Raw genomic sequence first — 22,248 nt, forward strand, 5'->3', positions numbered from 1 at the left:
CTTGCACAATATGTCTTGGGCTCATTTCCTATCACGTATCTTTCCTCAGACTTGTAACTCCTGAATCTGAGGATGTATGTTTTTCATCAATATTATTACATTCTCAGCTGTTCTTTTGGGACATGGCTTCTGTTGAAAAAAATCATTGTATTTCAATGGAAAACGATGTGTCCCCTACAGCACATAGATCTCACTTAGCAAGTCTCGCCCTGTTCACTGTCTGAGCTGTTTTGCCACTGCGCGTGGACTGCAGGCAGCTGACAGATGCGGAAGTTCTTAGTCGCCCAGTAGTGATTTAATTGGTAGTGCCTTGACTTCCTGCCCCTTTAGATAAACAAGTTTTGTGTCCATTTAGAATTCATCTTGAAATTCCTTTATTCTGTATAATTTTGTACTAGTTTGACTTTCCCATTGAACTGAGGAGAACATCTGCTTGGTTTCCTCATGCAATATGAGTAAAATAGATTCTTTAGCATGTGTTCATTTTTATATCTGTATGTGAGTCATAACTTTACCTGTTTTCTGAAAATAATCTCTTAACATTTCTCCCACATGCTATTTATTATTGCCTTCTACTATTCCAGCGAGTGTGTGTGGGAGCACCTATCCCCCGCATGGGAGGAAATGGCCCTCCTTGTCAGGCACAGCCTCTCCTGGTGGCTGCAGGCTTCCAGACCTGCTTTCTGCGTGACCTTGGCCACACTGTGCTCCGGCTGCCATATCTGAAAATAATCACAGCGCTTTCCTCAGAAGGTTGTTAATCTATGTAAAGCACTTGAAATAGGGCCTGGCACACAGAAGCACTACAGAAGTGTTAGATATTATTGCAACGACTGTAAATCATTCTTTCCTATTTTCCATCTATTTAGCTTTCTATGATTCATGCAGGAAATTGCCTCTGCTCCTTCGACTGTGTCTCATCTGACATTCTGTGCCTCCACTGTCTTTAATTCTGATGGTTATATTATTTCTCATCTCTCTTAATTTTACTTGACTCTTTTCAAAGCTTTTTTTTTTTTTTCCAGTGGAAAATAACTTTTATTGAGACCCCACCAGCTGCAAAATCTGCTCCTCGCATTAAGCTCCTTCTTCCTTTGCAATTCGGTCTTTCTTGAGTGGTCCCATGAATGCTTTCTTCTCTTCCATGGTCTGGAAGCGGCCATGGCCAAACTTGGAGGTGGTGTCAATGAACTTAAGGTCAATCTTCTCCAGAGCCCGCCGCTTCGTCTGCACCAGCAAGGACTTGCGGAGGGTGAGCACCCGCTTCTTGGTTCCCACCACACAGCCTTTCAGCATGACAAAGTCATTGGTCACTTCACCATAGTGGACAAAGCCACCCAGAGGGTTGATGCTCTTGTCAGACAGGTCATAGTCAGTGGAGGCATTGTTCTTGATCAGCTTGCCATCCTTGATAAGGTAGCCCTGGCCAATCTTATAGATCTTCTTATTGATCTCAGTGCGGTGATGGTAGCCTTTCTGCCCAGCACGTGCCACAGAGAAGGCCACACGAGCAGGATGCCATGCCCCAATACAGGCCACCTTGCGCAGGCCTCGGTGGGTCTTGCGGGGCAGCTTCTTGGTGTGCCAACGACTGGTGACCCCTTTGTAGCCTTTGCCCTTGGTGACCCCGATGACGTCGATCATCTCATCCTGCCCAAACACTTGGTTCACAGGTACCTGCTGCTCGAGCCTCTCGCGGGCCCAGTCCAGCTTCTCGGCCACGGTGCCTCCGTTCACCTGGATCTCCATCAGGTGGGCCTTCTTCTGGCGCAGAGGAAGCAGGCGCATCTGGGTGTGGGCAATGACACGGATGACTTGGCAGTACTTCTTCATGCTGCTGAAGTCCTTCTCCAGCTGCTTCTTGCCATCCTCATCCTGCCATTTCTTGCAGTACTTGGTAAAGGCCTTCTTCTTAGATTTATGCCAGTTCTTACAGAAACGCCTCTTGCATTCATCACTGATGTGCTCAGCGAAGACAGTCTTGAAGGTCCGGAGGCCTCGAGGGGTTTCCACGTAGCCCACAATGCCCACAACCACCATGGGTGGCGTCTCCACAATGGTTACAGCCTCCACCACCTCCTTCTTGTTCACCTTAGATCCTGGCCTGTCGACTTCCTGCACGATGTGGGTCATGCCAGCCTTGTATCCCAGGAAGGCTGTGAGGTGGACCGGCTTAGACGGATCATCTTTAGGGAAGCTCTTAACCTTCCCGCGATGCCTGCTGCTGCGCTTCCGAGGCAGGAAGCCGAGCGACCCATGTCTGGGAGCCGAGAACTTTCTGTGAGACATCACGCCATCAAATCCCGCCAGTAGAGCTCAAAGCTGCTTTTTAAAGGGTTTCTCTTGTTTGTGTTTTTAATTCTTACTTGCATTTAATTATTTTCAAATCATGTTAGTTTCTATTGTCTTAAGTGTTTAAGAGTCCAAACCTGCCTTTTGCTGTTTGTGAATGCTTGCTCAAAGTGAGCTGTTTCTGTATGTGTTTCAATTTGAACTTCACTTTTAGCTGATTTTTAAAAATTGAGTTTTCATATTATTTCTTATAGTGTTTCATTCCTCATAGAGTTTTCATCTGTAACGTTTTCTTAAAAAATTTAATGAAGGCTAAATGGCACAAGAGCTTAAAAACACAGATGCAGGCCAGGTATGGTGGCTCATGCCTGAATCCCAGGAGTTTAGGAGGCCGAGGTGGGTGGATCACCTGAAGTCAGGAGTTCAAGACCAGCCTGGCCAACATGGTGAAACTCCATCTCTTCTGAAAATACAAAAATTAGCCAGGAATGGTGGTGGGTACCTGTAATCTCAGCTATTCAGGAGGCTAAGGCATGAGAATTGTTTGAACTTGGGAAGTGAGGGTTGCAGTGAGCTAAGATCACGCCACCTGCACTCCAGCCTGGGAGACAGAGCCAGACTCAGTCTCGGGGGGGGGAAAAAAATACGTAGTCACAGGGGTGGGACAGGATGGATGAGGGAGGAGGATGCAGGAGAGAAAGGGGCAGAGCCCTTGGCTGCCCTCTCCCAGCATTGCCTGCACACCTGGCCTCACACCTAGACACTTACCAGAGCACGGAATATTTGTTAGGCTGCAGAAAACCCATGTCTCAAACCGCAATCACCATCCGCAGAGCATGTTCATGGCACATGAAGCTTGCTGACAGGACAGACTGGAATGAATTCCCAACTCCCAACCTGTGTTGCTAGCGTGTCTATGGGGATCCTGTGGACCTGGTCAGAAGAGGACTTCTCTCCAGGTGCCCTGCACTCCATTCTACCAGGTACCCAGAGCCTCACAGATCAGACCACTTTTCATGCCACTACAAGTGGTGCTGGAATTTCCTGGGTTCTGCTGGACATATCAACCACCACCTCAGATGCACCAGAAGGCACCCCTTCCCTCATCTGTTGTGAATTCCCACGGAAGACTTTGGGCCCTGACCGAGCACAGCCTAAAACAGTCACGCTTCTTTTTCATCTTCTTGTGCTGGATGGCAGATTTTATTTGTTTCAATTCCAACTTCTCAGGGAGAGTGCAGCATTTTGAAGGTCCTGGCCTTCTCAGTGCCAACCCACCTTGTACAGGGCAAGAGGGCAGAAGCACGAGTTTTACTCCCGCCTTCTTGGGTAATGACTTTTGCGACCTAGGATGGCTGACTGAACTCCCCAGGGCCTCGTGTGGGAGAGAGCTGGGCTCCACGGGCCCCACCCTCCTGCCTGCTTGTAGCCTGTAGCCTGGGCATTCCTTCTAACAGTTTTACGTAGCCTAGATAAATGGACATGAAGGAGCTCATGAAATTAAAAAAAAATTTGTCCATTTCTAAACTACATGACCTGTTATGCCTTTTCTGGCTCCAGATGTATGAAACAAAAGAAAAAAGGAAGCTAATTATCCCCAGCAGTGGAAGGAGAAGATGTTCTGACACTGGGGTTACTATGCACGCAAGGACTATTCACCATGGGTGGAAATCCATCTCTATGGAAATGGATCACTTGGAGACACGAAGGTGAAGGGAACAACATGGTGCCCTGCCAGCTTGTCCCCCAGTGACAATGCTGACCAGGCAGACAGCCAGCCTTGAGAGCCTCCTACACAATCGGACGGCCAAAGTCCACACCTGAGGTTCGTTGAAAAATGACCAGGCTGATTTTTTAAAGAGCTTTTCCTTTAGATTGAGTGAAGAAATTGACCACCCTTAATCTGAATAAATATAAAGTCTAAATAAACTAAGCATATGCTTTCAGAAAAATACCACTTGCTATGACAGCATAAATACAAGAAAAATGAGGAGGAGGTAATATGGCTAAAAAGAATAAGCAGGAGCCGACCAGGGTTAAATCAGGTCACAGGGGTAGGGCCCTATTCTGATGGAACTGGTGGCCTTATAGGAATAGGGAAGCCAGCACGTGCCCCTCTTTCTCCCTCTCCCACTCCCTCTCTCTAGAAAGAGAGACACATGTGAGGACACAAGGAGAAGGAAGCCATAAACCAGAGAGAGTTCTCATGGGGGAACCAAATCCAGAACCTTGATCTTGAACTTCTCAGCTCCCAGAACTGTGTGAAAATAAATTTCTGTTATTTAAAGCCTCCCATTCTATGGTATTTTGTTATGGCAGCCTGAGCTGAGTAATGATTATTATTCTTTTTTTTTTTTTTTTTTTTTTTTTTTTTTTTTTTTTTTTTTTGAGACGGAGTCTCGCTCTGTCACCCAGGCTGGAGTACAGTGGCCGGATCTCAGCTCACTGCAAGCTCCGCCTCCCGGGTTCACGCCATTCTCCCGCCTCGGCCTCTTGAGTAGCTGGGACTACAGGCGCCCGCCACCACGCCCGGCTAATTTTTTGTATTTTTAGTAGAGACGGGGTTTCACCGTGTTAGCCCGGATGGTCTTGAACTCCTGACCTCGTGATCCGCCCGTCTCGGCCTCCCAAAGTGCTGGGATTACAGGCTTGAGCCACCGCGCCCGGCCATGATTATTATTCTTGCTAAATATGACTAAGAAGTCTGAACATAATCCATGAATAAACATAAGAAGGCTGTGAGCAGTTCAGAGAAGAAGGCAAAAGGGATCACACCTTTGTGACAGGCAGAATGGCATGGTGCTGAGATCCCTAGGTTTACTATTTATGTTATGTATTTCAAACTGGGTTCTGGAGAAGAATGCACAAAACAAAACAAAACAAAACAAAACAAAACAAATCCAACAGGTGCAGACCAAAGAAGTCCTGAGAAAAGCTTGCCCGAACGGTCAGGAGAGAAGCAGCCTGACAGCTGGACCATGCTAGCCAAGAGCCCTGCCCCAGGGAAACACCAAAGGAAAAAGCCGGATTCCACCAGCAGCCTCATCAGCAAAGACCCAGTGAGCATTCTAGATTCAAACATCCCCAGGCAAAAGGGAGATGCTCCTCCCCATACTTGCATGAGGTGATGTTAGAGAAGGCCAAGCAGTGACTTCATCTTGACCCAGCCGCCACCTGCTGTTTCAGTGGAGAACATTTGAGGAGCCTGGACTTCCACTCCCGCCTAGCAGTACCAAGGTCCCCATCCCTCCCAGGTGTCAACAGAGGCTGAGTGGGGAGCCTGGATCACCTGACAGCAGGGGTGGTGTTCTCCCTCCTCTGCTGGCACAGTGTCAGAGGAGGCCTAGTGAAAAGGAAGACTGAAGTAAGACTTGGGAGTCTCAAACAATAATACCCAAAATGTCCAGGATATAATTTTAAACATCACCCATAATACCAAAATCAAGAAAAAACCTCAACTTTAATGAGAAGAGAAAATTAGCAGATGCCAAAACAGATAATTCAGAAAGTTGGAATTTTCTGGATTTTAAAACCTCAATCATAATAATGCATTGGTAGGCAATTAGGAACATGTTTGAAACCAGTGAAAAAGCAGAAAGTTTCAAAAAACAAATAGAAGATGTAAAGAAAAACTAAATGAAAACTTAGAACTGAAAAATACAATAACTTGGATTACAAACGTGGGCTGGGCTCAGTAGTAGAGTGGAGATAGCAAAGGAAAGGATCCAACTGGAAGACAGAATAGAAATTATTCAATCTGAGCAACAAAGGTAAAATAGACCAACAAAAAAAAAAAAAAAAAAAAAATCAACAGAGCCTCCAGGGGTGTGAAGCCGTAACAAAATCTGATATTTCTGTCATGAGAGTCTCACAAAAAGAAGAGAAAGAAAATGAGAGTGAAAAATATTCAAAGAAATTATTAAAAATTTTCCAAATTTAGCAAAAGATACACATCTACAGATTCAAGAAGCTGAGTAAAACCCAAACCAGTTAAATCCAAAAAAATTAACGCCAAGAATCATCATAATCAAACATCTGAAAATTAAACATAAAGAGAAAATCTTGAAAGCAGTCAGAGAAAAATGATCCATAAGGGGGAAAAACAAAACTAAACAACCACCACCAATTTAAATGACAGCAGAATTTTCAACAGAGACCAGCAGGAGGCGGCATGACGTTTTCAAATGCTGAAATAAATTATCTGTAAACTCAAAATTCTAAATCCAGTTAAAATATCTTTCGGGAATAATAAAGAAATGTCAAGACATTTTTCAGGTGAAGAAAAAACTAAGAGAACTAGTGAGCAGCAGAATTACCCAAGAAGTATGGCTAAAGGAAGTTCTTGAAAGAGAGATAAAAACAAACAAAGAAGGAAGAGAAAATTCATCTACTTTACTTGAACCAGTAAGATGTTTATACCAGGCCGGGTGCGGTGGCTCATGGCTATCATCCCAGCACTTTGGGAAGCGGAGGCGGGTGGATCACAGGGTCAGGAGATCGAGAACATCCTGGCTAACATGGTGAAATCCCGTCTCTACTAAAAATATAAAACATTAGCTGGGCGTGGTGGCGGGCGCCTGTAGTCCCAGCTACTGGGGAGGCTGAGGCAGGAGAATGGCATGAACCCCGGGAGGCGGAGCTTGCAGTGAGCCGACATTGTGCCACTGCACTCCAGCCTGGGCAACACAGCAAGACTCGATCTCAAAAAAAAAAAAAAAAAAAAAGAAAAGAAAAAAAATTGTTTATACCAGTAGTCAGTAATGTAATGTTACATACATAAAATGTAATATCTAGAGCAACCATGAAACCATGAAATAGGTGTACAAAGAGACATACTCAAAAACACTATGAATAAAAAAGAAATTCTAAAAAAGAAATTCTCAAAAAATGTTAAGTACACCATAGAAAGGCAGGAAAAAGAAAAAACGAAGAATATGTCTATATATATCAATCACACAGACACACACACCCTGCAAACATTACTCAAAAAACACAAGAGTAACTATGTTACTATCGCATAAAGATCTTAGAGAAAAGAAAATTATGAAAGACAGATGTAAATTTACATAATGATAAAAGCTCAATCTACCAAGAAGACGTAGCAATCATAAATCCTTTCTCAAACAAGAAAGCTTCAAAATACGTGACCCCAAAACTGATGGAAATTTTCAAAAGATATAGACAAGTTCATAACTATATTTGGAGATTTCAACACTCCTCTCTCAATAATTCATGACAGGACAACTAGACAGAAAATCAGCAAGGATATAAAAGAACTTACATCATCAAACGACAGGACTTAACTGGCATTTAGGAAACTGTCTACCAACAAGTACTCATGGAGCATATACCAAGATAGACCATATCCTGAGCCTAAGAAAAACCTCAATACATTTAAAAGAAGTGAAACTACACAAAGTGTGATATTTGCCCACAATGCAATCAAACTAGACATGAATAGCATTAAGATGACAAGAAAATCTCCAAACACTTGGAAACTGAATGCCAAATTGCTAAATAATCCATGAGTCAAAGAGAAAGTCTCAAGGAAATGGAAAAAAATACACTGAACTGAATAAAAATACAATGTATCAATATGTATGACATGCTGGTAGTGCTGAGAATAAATTTATAGTACTGCTTATTTTAAGAAAGAGAAAAATATTCAAGTCTGTATCTATGCTCACTCGGTAAGAAACCAGAAAAGAGAGACAAGCCCCGCAAGTAGAAGGAAGTAAATAATAAATATAAAAGTATAAAATCACTGACATGGAGAAGAGGGAAAAAAAAAAAAAAAAAAAAAAACACGAAAAAAAAATCAATGAAATGAAAATCTGCTTCTTTGAAAATATCAATAAAATTGACAAACTAATATGAGGAATGTATCCCATGTGTCACTACACAGACATTGTAGACATCAAAAGAATGATGAGGAAAGCTATGAACAACTCTTTACATAGAAATTAACACATACAGTAACACATACAGCACAAACTACCAAAACTCAACCAATAGGCTATAAATAAGCTGAAGATCCCTAAAACAAACACATTGAGTCCATAATTTTAAATGTTTTTAATATCTCCAGATCCTGAATGGCTTCGCGGGGGAATTTTAACAAACATTTAAGAAAGAATTAATGCCAATTCTATAACTGTCTCCCAGTAAATAAAAAAGGATAAAACACTTAGAGGATTTTATTAACCTCATAACCAAAACTAGACAAAGACAGTAGAAAAAAAATTATAAAATGCAAAAACAAAAACTGCAGACCACATTCTCTCATAAATATACATAAACCACTCAATAAAATATTGGCAATACAACTTAGCAGCATATATAAGGAATTACACATATGACCAAGTAGAGTTTGTTCCATGAGTGTAAAGCTAGTTCAGTAATTGAAAACTGATCAATGTAATCTACCATATTAAGAAGCCAAGGAAGAAAAATCACATGATTACATCAATTGATGCAGAAGAAGTAAGTAATAACACTCAACACTCATCCATAATACAAAGTCTAAGAAAACTGGAATAGAGAGGAACTTCCTCATCCTGATAAAAGAAATTTGACAAAAACCTACAGCTAGCATCATACTTAATAGTCAAAGACTGGATGTTTTCCCCATAAGATCAGAAACAAGATAAAGTTGTTCACTTTTAACATTCTAATTCAGCATAATACTAGAAATCCTAACCAGGGAAGTAAAGGAAGTAAGAGGCCTAGAAATCAGAAAGAAAGGAAAAAAGTTCCTATTTTCAGGTGACATAAGGGTCTATGTGGAAAATCCAAAGGAATCTCAAAACAAAAACAATTAAAAAAAAAAAACCTGATAGATCTAATGAGTAAGTTCAGCAAGGTCAGAAATACAAGATCAACATAAAATAATTAATTGCTATACTAACAACAAACGTGGATACTGAAAATGCAGTGTCATTTATAACTGGTCAAAAATGAAACAAATATAAATTTAACAAAACAAGCATAAATCTTACATGCTGAAAACTACAAAATACTGATGGAAAAAATCATAGAAGTTTGACATAAGAGGGACATACCATGATTATGGATTGGAAGATTCCACATAATTGTCCCTATGAGAACCTCTAGGTTCAACAAAATTCCCATTAAAAACCCAGCAAGAGCTTTGTACATATGGATACACAAAGTCAGTCTGAAATGTATATAAACAAATAAACTAAAATAGCTAAAACAATTTTGAAAAAGAACAATAAAATGGGAAGAAGCACTCTACTCAATGTTAAGCCTTACTATACAATGAAAGCAAAAGAGTATAATGGAGAGAGAGCTAGATTAATAAAACAGAATTGAGAACCCAATAGTAGACCCACACAAATACACCCCACTGATTTTTTTCAAAGCAATTCAGAGGAGGAATATAGTCTTCTCAATGAGTGGAGCTGGGATAACTGAAAATCCACAGGCAAAAGGATAAACTTTGATGTAAATCTCAGATATCATACCAAAATTGACATCAACTTAAAATAAATGACAGACTTAAATGTAACACTTAAAAATGTGAAACTTTTAGAACAAAACATAGGAGGAAATCTTCAGGACTCTAGGCTATGAGTTCTAAGAATTGACATCAAAAACACAATCCACCAAAGTAAAATTTGATAACAACAACTTCACTATAATTTTTAAAAAGAACATGTTTACTCTGTGAAAGGCCCTGGTGAAGAAGATGAAGAGATAAACTACAGAAAGACAAACTATATTTTCAAAACACATATCTGACAAAAGGCATACCTAGAATAAAGAACTCTTAAATCTCAAGAGTAAAAATAAAACAAACAAAACCCCACACAATCTAACTAGAAAATGGGCAAAAAGACATGCACAGATTTCAACGAAGAGGATATACAGGTGACAAAAACCAACACATGGTAAGATGTTCCACATCATTAGCCACTAGGAGAACATAAATTAAAAACACAATGGGTTATCACTACACACCTACTAGCATGGCTAAAATAAAAAATAGTGGTAACACCAAATTCTGGGGAGGATGCAGAATAACTTGATCACTTCTGTTGGGAATGGCCACTCTGGAAAAGAGTATGGAAATTTCTTATAAAACGAAGCATCTGCTTATTATACAACCTAACAATGGCATGCTTATGTAATTTATACCAGACGAATGGAAACTTCAAAAACAAACAAACATGGACATGGATGTTATAGACGCTATGACTGCAATAGCCAAAAACTGAAAACATCTCAAATGTCTCTTAATGGATTAACAGTTACACAAATTGTGGCACATCCACACCACGGACCACTATTCAGCCAATCTCAAAAGGTTACAAACTACATTAGTCTACATATATAATATTCTTGAAATGCCACAATGACAGAGATGGATTAGTGTTTGCCAGAAGTTAGGGACAAGGGGGATGTGGCTATAAAGGGATAGTGCAAGAGACCTACAGTCGAGGAACAGTTCTTTATCTTAATTTGTTGGTGGTTACATGAATCAATACATGTGACAAAATTGCTTAGAATTATACACACACACAAAAATGCATGAATGTAAAACTGGTGAAATCTGAATAAACTTTATAGCGTATACCAATGTTAATTTGGTAGGTAATCTGGCAATTTAGGAGGTAAAGATACAGAGTTATTTAAGGTGTTTCTGCTGGGGAATATTAGGAGGAATACGAAAATGTACCTCCCCATAATTTTTTTCCATTTCTTGTGACCTATAATTATTAATGTTTCAAAATAAAACAAGTTAGAAACGTACTAAATCCAACAATGGTGAACTAGAAAGTATCATCTCTATGAATTATGTCACTATTAAAATGATGATTAGAAAAACCCATGGAAAATATGATGAGTGAAAAATGCAGTCAGCATAACCACATAAAATATATTAAGTAGATGGATTGAAGGAAGATAAATAAAATGAAATTTAGTAGTTTAGGGAAAAGGAACAGAAATCAAGCAATTTGACTGTGTCGTAGCTATCCGTCTTGTTCTTTTGAAATACGAAGGCTTCTTTCTTTGCCTTGCCCTCAACCTGAAGCGGTTTTCATAATAAATGAGGCAGAGTTCAACAAAGCCAAGATAAAGAGACTGTATCAACGTAGACTTAAAAGTCAGAAATAAATGCAAACTACAAACTCAGATGCTACCTACCACAGGTCTTTATGAAGCCATGAACCCACTGGTAGGGACAAAACATTTAACTAGCTCATAGTTATAACCTTTAGAGGCACCATCTGGAAGTCATAAAGTGGAATCTATACTATGTTCCGCTTACTAAGAACATCAAAGGAGCTATGTTACAGCACAACATATTTTGCCTATTAATTACAAAATGCATAAAGAATTCTGTAGTAATTCACTAAAGTTCTCTAGCATTAAAGCATCCCTGGGAAAATGAGAAGCACAAACTAGGTATCAGGCAGAAGCATTCATATTGTCAAAATCAAGTTCCGGATCTTTTTTTGTTTTGTTTTGTGTTTTTTGCCATCAGCCACCAGTGGTGAGAGCGCCATTCATCATTCAGTTGGTTTTCTCTGGACAGCAGGATGGAGACAAGCATGTAACTGAAGTAAGCATATGGGCTGAAATTCATGACTTCCAGCCACCAGATACCTCCCTGTTTCCATCTAATTAAAGGAATGCAAGCTGGCATTCATGCCCAGTAGGACAGAGTTTTTCACAAGTGACCCAGGGGGACCACGTGTGACTGATTCCTGAGCTGTACTCTACACCTGCTGTATCAGACCCTGAGGAGGCAAAGATGCAGTTTCCATTGTTAACAATCACTTGGCAGCTTCTTAGCCAGAGCAGATGTTGGAACATTGAATCAGAAGAGCTAACCAGGCAAGCAGGATCTAGATCCCCTACATGGAGCCCAAAGCACTATCTAAGAACTCCCTGAGCAGCCCGAGAGTTTTCAAAGCTCTTCCCAATTGCCCCCTCTTGACCCCAGGAAGACTGCAGCGGAGCGCCTCTACAGTCTCCTAGACAGCCTGGGCAGCGCAGTTCTGAGTCCTTGACTCTGGGTCCCCAGGCAGCAACCCCGCTGCTACTCCAGCTTCCAACACAGGGCCCAGCTGCAGGAGAAGGAGAGCTGGCAGACCCTAGTGCTGCTCCCTGGCTCTTTCACTCTTTCAGGAGCTTTGGTAAATTTTTGTCGTTTTCCTCACAATGGTTTGGTGCATCTGTACCAGGTTTATTCTTTGGTATTTTATGGTTATCATCATGAGTGTAAATGAGGTCTTTTCTTTCCATTTCACTTCACTGTTCTTCACTGACACCTAGCTCAGCTATTGTCTTCTTTCTTAAATCTTTTATTAGTTCCAAGTTTGTCAGCTGCGTCTGCCTTTAGGCGAATAATCAACTGGAAGTAATGACAGTGTTTTTTCTTCCTTGTAATAGATTCCTTTTTTTAACTTGCTGTCATAGGGCTCCGGCTAGGGCATCCACCAGGCAGTTGAAAGCAGTGATAGCTGTTGTCTTAGTCAGTTCTGGCCGCTATAACAGACTGCCAGAGATCGGGGGGTTAAATAACAAACATTTATCTTCCATGGTTCTGGAGCTTGTAAGTCCAAGATCAAAGCACCCACAGATTTGATGTCTAGGGAGGGCAACTGTCCTGGTTTGCAGATACACATCTTCTCCTTGTGTCCTCAGATGGCCAAATAAGCAGAGACAGGAAGAAAGCCCTTGTGCCTCTCCTTATAAGGACACTAATCCCACTCATGAAACTCCACCTTTATGACCCAGTCCCCTCCTAGAGGCCCCACCTTCTAACTCCATTGCCTTGGGGGTTAGGATTTCAACACACTAATTTTTGAGGGGACACAATCATTCAGTCCCTAACATTTCTCATCTTTACCTTATCTCTGACTTTGAGGTGGATTCACCTGATTTTTCAACAGTCAGCTTTGTTTGCCAGTTTTCTTCTGAGTATTATTTATCTGCTTATGAATTTTCTTCCAGTCTTAGTTTGTTTTTTGTGAATATTATTACTTTTGGGAAATATTTGTTAGATACAAATCTTTCTATATATCTTCTGGGTTAGTTTTATCAACTGTTTTATTTCATTCCATCTAAGCATACTTACCTTTCTTGAGATTCTGGTTTTTGCTAATTTCTCCTTTGACTTTCATCAGCATTGATTGTATTTTTTTGCAGTCACACTGCAACATAATTATTCATGAGCACTTTTTCTCAATAAATTTTCCTTTAATCAACATAAAATATTCATTTTGTCCCTTTTTACGTATTTTGTCTTTCATCTATATTTGTGAAATAAGAACAATGCTAAATCTGTTTCTCCTTATGGCATTTGGCAGACATGGTTTTTCAATCCTTTTAATTTCAATCTTATGGATTATTTGATTAAAATTTACCTTCTGTATATACAATATAGTTGGATTTTGATTTTTTTAAAACCAATGTAGGAGTCTGTTTTGGTTTGAGAACTGTTATGGGATTTAAACCCATTTGAATTTTTGTGATTAGTGATTGTTTTAACTTGTTTCTGCTAGTAGGTTTGTTTTCTGTTTTTTTTGTAGGCTTTTTTGGTTTTTTTTTGGCCAGATTTTCTCATGTTAGAGAAGAAACACTCTTCCTCTACCCTTATAGATTCTTTTGGGGAGTGGGGGGCTTAGGAATTAAACTGACAAAAGACAGATGAGCAACAGAAAACTGACTTTTATGCCTACATGTGCACGGGGGCACAAAGAAAAATGTAACTCTTTAAACAGCTAAAGATGAGGTTATATACTTCACAGGGGAGAGAGAAGGGAGAGGAAGGGCTTCTATGAGAAGAACAAATAGGTTTCTAGGGGAGCAAATGGGAGATAAGAAGGTCTGTGAGACAGTTCTGTTTATGCAGGTGCAACTGGTCTTTTTCATCTTCTTTCCAGTCAGTAAAAACTCCCCTAGAAAGGAGATCTATGCCAGCCTCACTCCCAGAAGTTGTTGCCTGTAGTCAGATAAGTAAGCTCTGAAAAAGCTTCTTTCTATCTGTTTAATCTCAAATGTCTTCAGTTTAAGATAACGTTCACACCCACGCCGGGGATCCATGAGAGTCCCCATACTTACACTGTTTCTCAGTTTTCTGTTCTTGCATTACAGGTATCAACTCCAGGTTTTGGTCCCTTATTTTATGTCTAGTGGTTTGGAGGTTATGATATTATTTCTGTTACTCTGATAGCTATTCAAATATTTAACATATATATTTACTTGTGCTTCTTTTCATTTTGTGCATTTAACGAGGGTTATCTTTACCATGCATGAACCAAAGAAGGCTGACACCAAACGTCTGCTATTACTTCTACTTCTTAGTCCCCTGCCAACAAAAACCATTTAACAACATCATCAAATAATTCGACTGAACTATGCCTTTTAGTGATTCCATCACTCACGAGTGCTGACTATATCCCAGGTTTGCCTCGTTCTTGGTTTCTTCTCATTTTGCTGGAATACAACTCTGAGTAATTATTTCATACTTGAGTATTTACATACTTAAAACTGCTTTTATTTTTGCCCAGAAAGTTCAGTTCAGCAAAATATTTTATTTTAAAAATAATTGCCCTTCAATATTTGAAAATAGTCCTCTATTAGGCTACTGTTTCTTGCAGCTGTGATTTTTTTTTTTGCTTTGAGAGCTTATAAGGGTTTTGCCTTTATCATCAGTGTTTTAAAATCGCAGCAAGATATTCAAGACATATGTCTCTTTTTATTCACCCTGCTCAGCTCTCAGTATGATATTGGCACATGCATAGATGACTATAACAATCCCACTTTAATTCCACAGCGAGAAAGATGTATTGCTCAATAAGTGCTGTTAGAATTATTTTCTATCCCTTAAAGAAAAGTAAAGTTAGACCCTTACCTCACAGCATACACAAACATTTTGGGGGGAGTGGGGGGAACATACACAATAAAAAACAAACTATTCAGTTTACCAAAAATTATCAGAAGAAACTATACTAGAATAAATTGATAGTCTCCTGGTCTGGGACCCCAAAGCCATAAAGGATCCGTAAAGAAAACAATACAAAAATGCAATTAGTTAAGGATGTAACATTTACATTAAAAAAAGACCACAAATAATGTGAAAAGATCTTCAGAGTCATTTCAAATGGATAATCTTTCAAGATAAGATTGGTGTGGGTAGTGGAGGAGAAAAAAGAATAATTTCTAGACTAATTTGCTTCTCGGGCTAGGACCCATACCCTACCTCCCTGCCCCACACAATCAGAACTTACTTATTTTTAATCTAAGGGTGCTGGAAGATGGCTCTCTTGATCCAGAGAGCCTGAGTTCCAAGTGCTACTGCCCAGGTTCCGGCCTCCAGTAACTCCCTCCTGGAACAGGGTAGTGGCCCCACTAATCCCTCACCCACTGCAATGTGCTGCTTGCCACGTGCTATTTGTCACACTAACTTGGGAGGATTAAAAAATGCGAATGGAACGTGGTTGCTCCCAAGGAGCTCACTGGACAGTGGGGAAAAACAAGAGTATCAAACTCACATCTGCAGCATTGTGTGATGGTTAGAGTCCTCCAAGGTACACAGCAGCCCAGAATAGGCGACTGTGGCCAGGAGTCAGGGACAGATTTCCAGAGAAGTCCGGCTGGGCTGGTCGCCATTCCTTAGACTATAGCTAGTCCCTGACCTGATTATCCCTGTTCTTTTCCCTCTCCCTTTCATTCCAAGCACATGCATCGAGGGTCCTGCCACATTTAGTCCCTTCCAAGGTGAACTCTCCCCATCCCCGCTAAGGGCCCTGTGCCATATGACCTAACTTACATGTCTTTCCATGAAGTGCCCCATCTTAAAAGTGAAAAAAGGCACCATTAACAGCAGTGCCAGGACCTCAGGCACAAACCAGGGCTGTCCCAGACAGACCAAGACGTATGGCCACCCTGCCTTGAACAGTTGCCCACGCCCTCCCACTGGATGAGGCTTGCTCTCTTCCAGATCTTTCTAAGATGTTATGTCCCTGACATACGTCATCTTCTGCTCTGCAAGATGCACTTTGTGCCCTTGTCTTACAGCCACAAAGAGCCTGTCAAGGATTGGGAAAGGCACGAGGGTTTGGAGTCAAGTCCTCAGAACTGCGTCAACAAGCCATTTAATTTCAGAAACCATTTCCTCAATTGTGAAGCAGACAGAGTAATTTTAGATGACTTCACTGAAGGACACAAAATTACATCAGATGAGACCACCCATGGTAAAGTGATTTGCTACTGATTACACATGCCTCAAGGGCAGTGAAGGTGCTTCTAGTATCTTACACAGAGTAGTTCCCCAGAAAATACCACCCAGTCGACTGACAGCAACAGCTCCACTGACCCTGTGGCCCTGGCCCACAAGGAAAGCCTCAGTTTCTCCAGGTTTTGATACAAGCGAGGGGGCACATCCAGCTTGGGCCTTGCACCCTGCACCACTGAGGTCTTAGCGTGCTGGGGAGGCCCAGCTGCCTTCTGATGCCTCACACACGACTTCGTAAATCTCTTCCTGTGCAGACAGTTGAAGACTGCATCTCTGGTGGGCAGTGGACACGCGCAGGGAACCCACAGCAGGCTCGGGAAGGGACGGGGTGGCGGCGGACCCTGACCCTCACCTGGCTGCCCGCCCTGCTCCCTCAGGCAGCTCATGATGAAGACTGAACCGCCCATCGAGTTCCTGTCTCACGTATTTATCACACAGCCCTTACAACCATGCTGGCTCTGTGTTCCACATCACAAAGATCAATAAGCTCATCTCCAAAAGCCGCGCCCTTGGACACAATGAGCTTCAGGGCCCTTGAGGTGCAGGGGGTTGGGGAGCTGCCCCGTGGACTGGCCCGTTGCCACATGCCAAAAGACAGCCTCACCCAGGCCACCTCAATGCAATGCTATCCCCACAAAATTCCGTTCACCGCAGCACCTGTCCTCTGCTTGAAATTCTGCTCAAACTCTTGCACAGCAGTTGGATTCTGTCATTCCATGCTCTGCCGTGGCACTGTTCTGTGGCCCACACTGGCTGGCAGGGGATTTGGTCAAAGAAAAGGTAAATGTCAGATTCTGAGTGAAACCAGTCAAGAAGCGACAGTAAATCCCACAGCAGCTTCAGAAAACAAACAAACAAACAAACAAACAGAAAACCCCACAGCAGCTTCAGAAAAAAACAAACTCCCTCTTTTTAGGAAGCGGAAGGCTGAGTCTGGCAGAGCAGCCCAGAGCAGGTGCGAAAGTGGAGCCGGCTCAGAGGGAGGGAGAGGGGATCTCTCTGCTTTTTAACTTTAGAAAATGAAACACAAGAGACCGAGCTCTTTCCTGATGTGACGAGAGACTGGCCGGTAATGAGTCAGACTATGGAGTCAGGCAGACCCTGCTGGGTGACCTCGGGCAAGTGGCTGAACCTCTCTGAGCACCAGCTTCCCGCCCTGAGAATTGTGGATGCTCAAACAGACTTCATAAAGTCTAGCAAGAAGGCATAAAGCCACAATTTCCTGGCTACCATTTGCTGGCACCAGGCGAGTGCCAAGTAAAGGGGGCTTGGCTCCACGGGGCTGAAGACCAGGAGCTGCGGGCAAGCAGGCTGAACGTAGTGCGTGGCACCTTCAGAAGGCACCGGATGAGGCAGGCAGCATTAACAGTCAGCCAGCAGCAGTCCACTCACTCCGGTGCCAACAGGTGGGCTCCAAGTTAGCCCGAGGCAAACAGCTGGGCCATCGGGGGCTGATTAACAACACACACTTGCCCTTCCTCCCTGCCTCTTGCTGAGATGCTAGAAGAAAAAACAAAAGCAACACCTGCCCACTGCCACAGGCTGGGAGGAGTGTACAAGCAGAAAAGAACAGAGAATAACTTCTGGACAAAATCACCTGAAGGGAATCAATTGCTAACAAGTCAAGAGGAGAATATGAATAAATATTGTTTTAAAATTTTCAGAGCAAAAAGGAACCGAAACAAAAATTCTATCAAAGGTATCAGGGCCTCTCCTGTCTCACTCACAGTCAAAGCCAAGGCCTCCACGACTTGGCCCCCAGCTCTCCCCATCATGTCTCGGCCCTCTCTCTGACCCCTGGCCTTCCCCACCCACCAATTCTCTCCAGCCACAACAGCTCAATTTGCTCCTAGGACAGACCTGGACAGCATGTTCCTGCCTCAGGGCAATTGATGAATTTTTAAAATGATAAAATTGTGACACTTGCGCAAATATAAAATGATCATGTGTCAAAGACTACTTAAGTCATTAATGAATGAAGGAACCAGGAACGTGTTAAAACCAATTCTGCAGAGCATCCTAAAAGCAGACACATACACAGACAACCAGGCACACTGGTCTGAATCTGTCGACAGGGGAATTGGTCCACCAGCAAAACCCATTTCCTTCTCTGTGGACTAGAATCATTGGTTTTGCCATCAGTTTTCTAGAAGTTAGAGTTGAAAACTAGTTTGAAGACCATGACAGGCACAGTCCACTACAGACTCAGATGACCAGGAAGGTGCCTGTGACCGTGCCTAGTATTCCGCAGGAACCCAGGTGTCTTTATTTTTTCTTCCCTCACTATTTTTTTGCATTTCAAAGTCTTTCACAAGCCTTCTTGACAAGGCCCCTGCACTGACTGTTCCTTCTGTCGGGAACACTCTCCACTTGATATCACAGGGCCTGTTCCTTCGCAGCCCTCTAGTCAGTCTCCTGGTCTGTCCCTGACCTCTGGCTCAGCCCTCAACTATTCCCTTTCCTGCCTAATTTTTCTGGGAGCACCCACACTCTGGCCCATGCCCCCCTCCTCTCTTCCCCATCTCTGTTTCTCTGGTGGGTTTGGGTCTGGTTGGATCACTGCTGAATCCTTAGTTCCTAGAACAGTGTGTGATTATGCTGCGGGAGCCTTCACTAAATATTGCTTGGAGTGAATGAACAAATTAAAAACAAACAGCAAGAGTGACCATGATGAGACCGGGGAGGGTGAGATGGACAGTTCGGAGGATGACTTTGAAGATGCAAACATAGGTTGGCTGGCTCCACTCACTGCTTGAGAACAAGCTGCTGCTCCCCCTCTTCCCACCACACATGATTTAAAAACAGCCTCCCTCCAGCTCGGGTGCGAATATCTGATTAATACGAAAGCTGTAACAGCACATCCTCAAAACTCCTTCTCTGAGGTTCCCAGCAGCAAAATTACCTCTGCTCATCTGGAACTACTACTGTCTTAGTTTGCTTTCTGTTGCCTGTAACAGGATGCCTGAAACTGGGTAATTTATAAAGAAAAGAATTCATTTCTTACAGTATGGATGCTGGGAGTCCAAGGTCAAGGAGCTGCATCTGGTGAGGGCTTCTTGCTGGCGGGGACTCTCTGTAGTCCCAAGGTGGTACCGGGCATCGCATGGGGAGGGGCCTGAAGGTGCTGGCTCAGGCCTCTCTTCCTCTTCTTATCAAGCTACCAGTCCCATCCTCATGATACCGTATTGATCCATTAATCCATAAATAAGGTTAAAGCATTCATGAGGGCAGAGCCCTCATGACCCAGCTGCCCTTCAAAGTTCCCACCTCTCAACACTGCCATATTGGGGGTTAAATTTTAGCACAAATTTTGGAGAGGACAGATATTCAAATATTTGTAAAGGACAAATATTCAAACTATAGCAACCATATCACCTTCCAGTGATGCCCTGGGGCCCTCCAAGAGCCTGGCCATGACTGCATTATGAGCCTTTGAGCACCAGCAGGCCAACCTTGGTTAGACTGAGGGATACCACAATTTCAAGAGCTATTAACCGTGACAACACTACAACTCACAGATTCACTCCCTCAGATGCCATTCCATGTGTACACTGCCATGATTCCATAATAGACACATCGCAGCCCACGGGGGCAGGCACCACTTGCTGGGATGCAGGCTTGGGCTCTTCTTTAGTCCAGTGAAATCTGCCACCTGCCTGCCTCCTCTGCTGTGGCTGAGAACACCCTCCTCCCTAGGACCCTCAAGTCCTAGGACTCTCTCCCTTCCACCCATATTGTTGCTATGCTCCCCACCAGAAGCTGAGATTGGATCTACAATCACAGCAGGGTGAAAGCAACTAGTACTTGAGTGGATGGCTCATCTGTGCTGTAGCAGACCATGTCGACAATCATCCTCCCGTGCCCAAGGCCCTGACAGCTGCCTGCTGCAAGCATCTGCAGCTCTGCACTTGATCCACACATGGGGCAGGCAAGCCAGAGGTGCCAGGGAGCTGACACCCCTGGCAGCAGCTCTCAGCCTATGATGGAAGGCAGCTGGCAGATAAGCATCCCAGTTTCCTCAGAACAAGGCTGAGATGTGTTGCTACACAGTCTCCCAGAGCTCCCCAGGAGGAATGGGCTCTGGTTGCTGGCAGTACGATTTGCTTTTCACTGCTCACTCCGGCGGCTTGCCTGCCCTCCCTATCTCACTCCCCTCCCCTCATCCTGCTTCCCAGGATCCCTTCCCAAATAAGCTACAAGCTCAGGAATCCTTGTCCTGGGTTGGCTCCCCCAGGTTCCCTAAGACGCCTGGCACCTCAGTGACGAGCACAATTATGAGGCTTCCAGGCTTGGCCACACTGCTCTCAAGTGTGTCCTGCATACAAGCCCCCTCCCCAGGCTCTGCTATCAGCCACAGGGTCAGGGAAATGAGTGAAAGACACAAGCCTGCAGATGACAAATGTAGATTTGCACACTCAGTGAAAAAGGATGGCTGACACCCCATGCTGTTCTAAACTTTCGGAGGCAACAAAAACATCTTTAAATATCTTTATTGAAAAAGGTTTCCATTATTGCAATAGAAATTTCTGACCAAGCAACTCAGAAACAGAGAAGCCCAGAGAGGGTGAGGCAGTTGCCTGTCTCTGCACGGTGCACGGTGCAGGTGCATCCGCAGAGGTGCCGGGATTCAGACTGTCCTTCTGCAAGCCCACTGCTGATCCCAGCGAGGCCTTTAATTCCATCCAAAGGGGAAAATCACGGCAAGCCATCCATAATTGCTACCCACTTTAGGCAAGATGGTGTTCAGAAAACTCCTCGAGCTGCAAGCTTAAAGTAAAGCAAAATAAAGCAACAAAGAAATGACTGGGATCAGCACCAGACAGAGACGCTTTTATTCGTGTCCATCCTCTCCTCAGTGCGACCTGGCCAGCTGGCTGGCAGCAGCACAACTTGTTCCCCATCCATCAAGGAAATACAGCAACCCATTCCAGAAACGATGCAGAGATGGCTGTTTTGCAGTGACCCAGCCACTTTACAGCATGGAAAATGCATTATATCTCAAAAAGCAATAGTGACTCACGTGGGGACTCCAATATCAAACCAGAATAGAGTGAGAAATAGGACAGACATGTTTGGGAGGCTTCACCTGAGCTACATCAACACTCCTATCAAAACCGGGGCTTACACAGGACGCATTTAACCCCCTCCTTTAGGAAAAGCCCCTCAATTCCATTCAGACAATAATGAACTAACAGATGAGTCTAATAAGCAGAACATATTATTTTCCATGCCTGGAAGCTGGCAGAAAGCATTAAACTCAGTATCTCTCAAAATACCCAATAACAGAATATCAGAGGGTTAGGATATTACTAGTGAAGCCTATTTTTGCTATTTCCTGTGTCCATTTTTGGACTCAGTCTCAGCTGAATGTTTTCTAGGTTGCCTACATGATTTCTTTCCTTTCCTTTCTTTCTTTTCTGGCTGTTCTTAGCCGCACTGTATTACACTGATCCATCTTCTTCGCTCCTCCTCCTAATAATTCCTGCACCCTCCCTTCCTCTCCATCTTGTCTTTGCACAAATGTGTATCAAGTGCCCTGCTAGGTGCCCCTAAGAGGTAGCAAACCCTAAGTGCCATCGTGGACAGGAATCCTTTTCTACGTGACAGAGCCATGTGTTCTAAACTTGGCGGGGGTGAGGGTGTCGGGGAGGTTTCCCACTGGGAGTGAAGGGGTGGGCACTCCT

General features: G+C 43.0%; 2 protein-coding genes across 2 annotated transcripts in view; both read right to left on the minus strand.

The window, feature by feature from the left end:
* The window catches only part of CHRNA7 (cholinergic receptor nicotinic alpha 7 subunit), an 880,272-nt gene that overhangs the window by 35,982 nt on the left and 822,042 nt on the right, over positions 1-22,248 (minus strand). The window lies entirely within an intron of this gene.
* Positions 1,023-2,338, minus strand: LOC126957902 (60S ribosomal protein L3-like). Its single transcript, XM_050795839.1, has one exon. The coding sequence runs from the start codon at positions 2,287-2,289 to the stop codon at positions 1,078-1,080; it is 1,212 nt and encodes a 403-aa protein (XP_050651796.1). The 5' UTR covers positions 2,290-2,338; the 3' UTR covers positions 1,023-1,077.

This window comes from Macaca thibetana, chromosome 7, assembly GCF_024542745.1.
Source record: "Macaca thibetana thibetana isolate TM-01 chromosome 7, ASM2454274v1, whole genome shotgun sequence".
Taxonomy (NCBI): Eukaryota; Metazoa; Chordata; class Mammalia; order Primates; family Cercopithecidae; genus Macaca; species Macaca thibetana.

What these genes read in the sequence shown, in the direction of transcription:
- LOC126957902 (XM_050795839.1), bottom strand. Translation starts at nt 2,289, where the DNA reads ATGTCTCACAGAAAGTTCTCGGCTCCCAGACATGGGTCGCTCGGCTTC.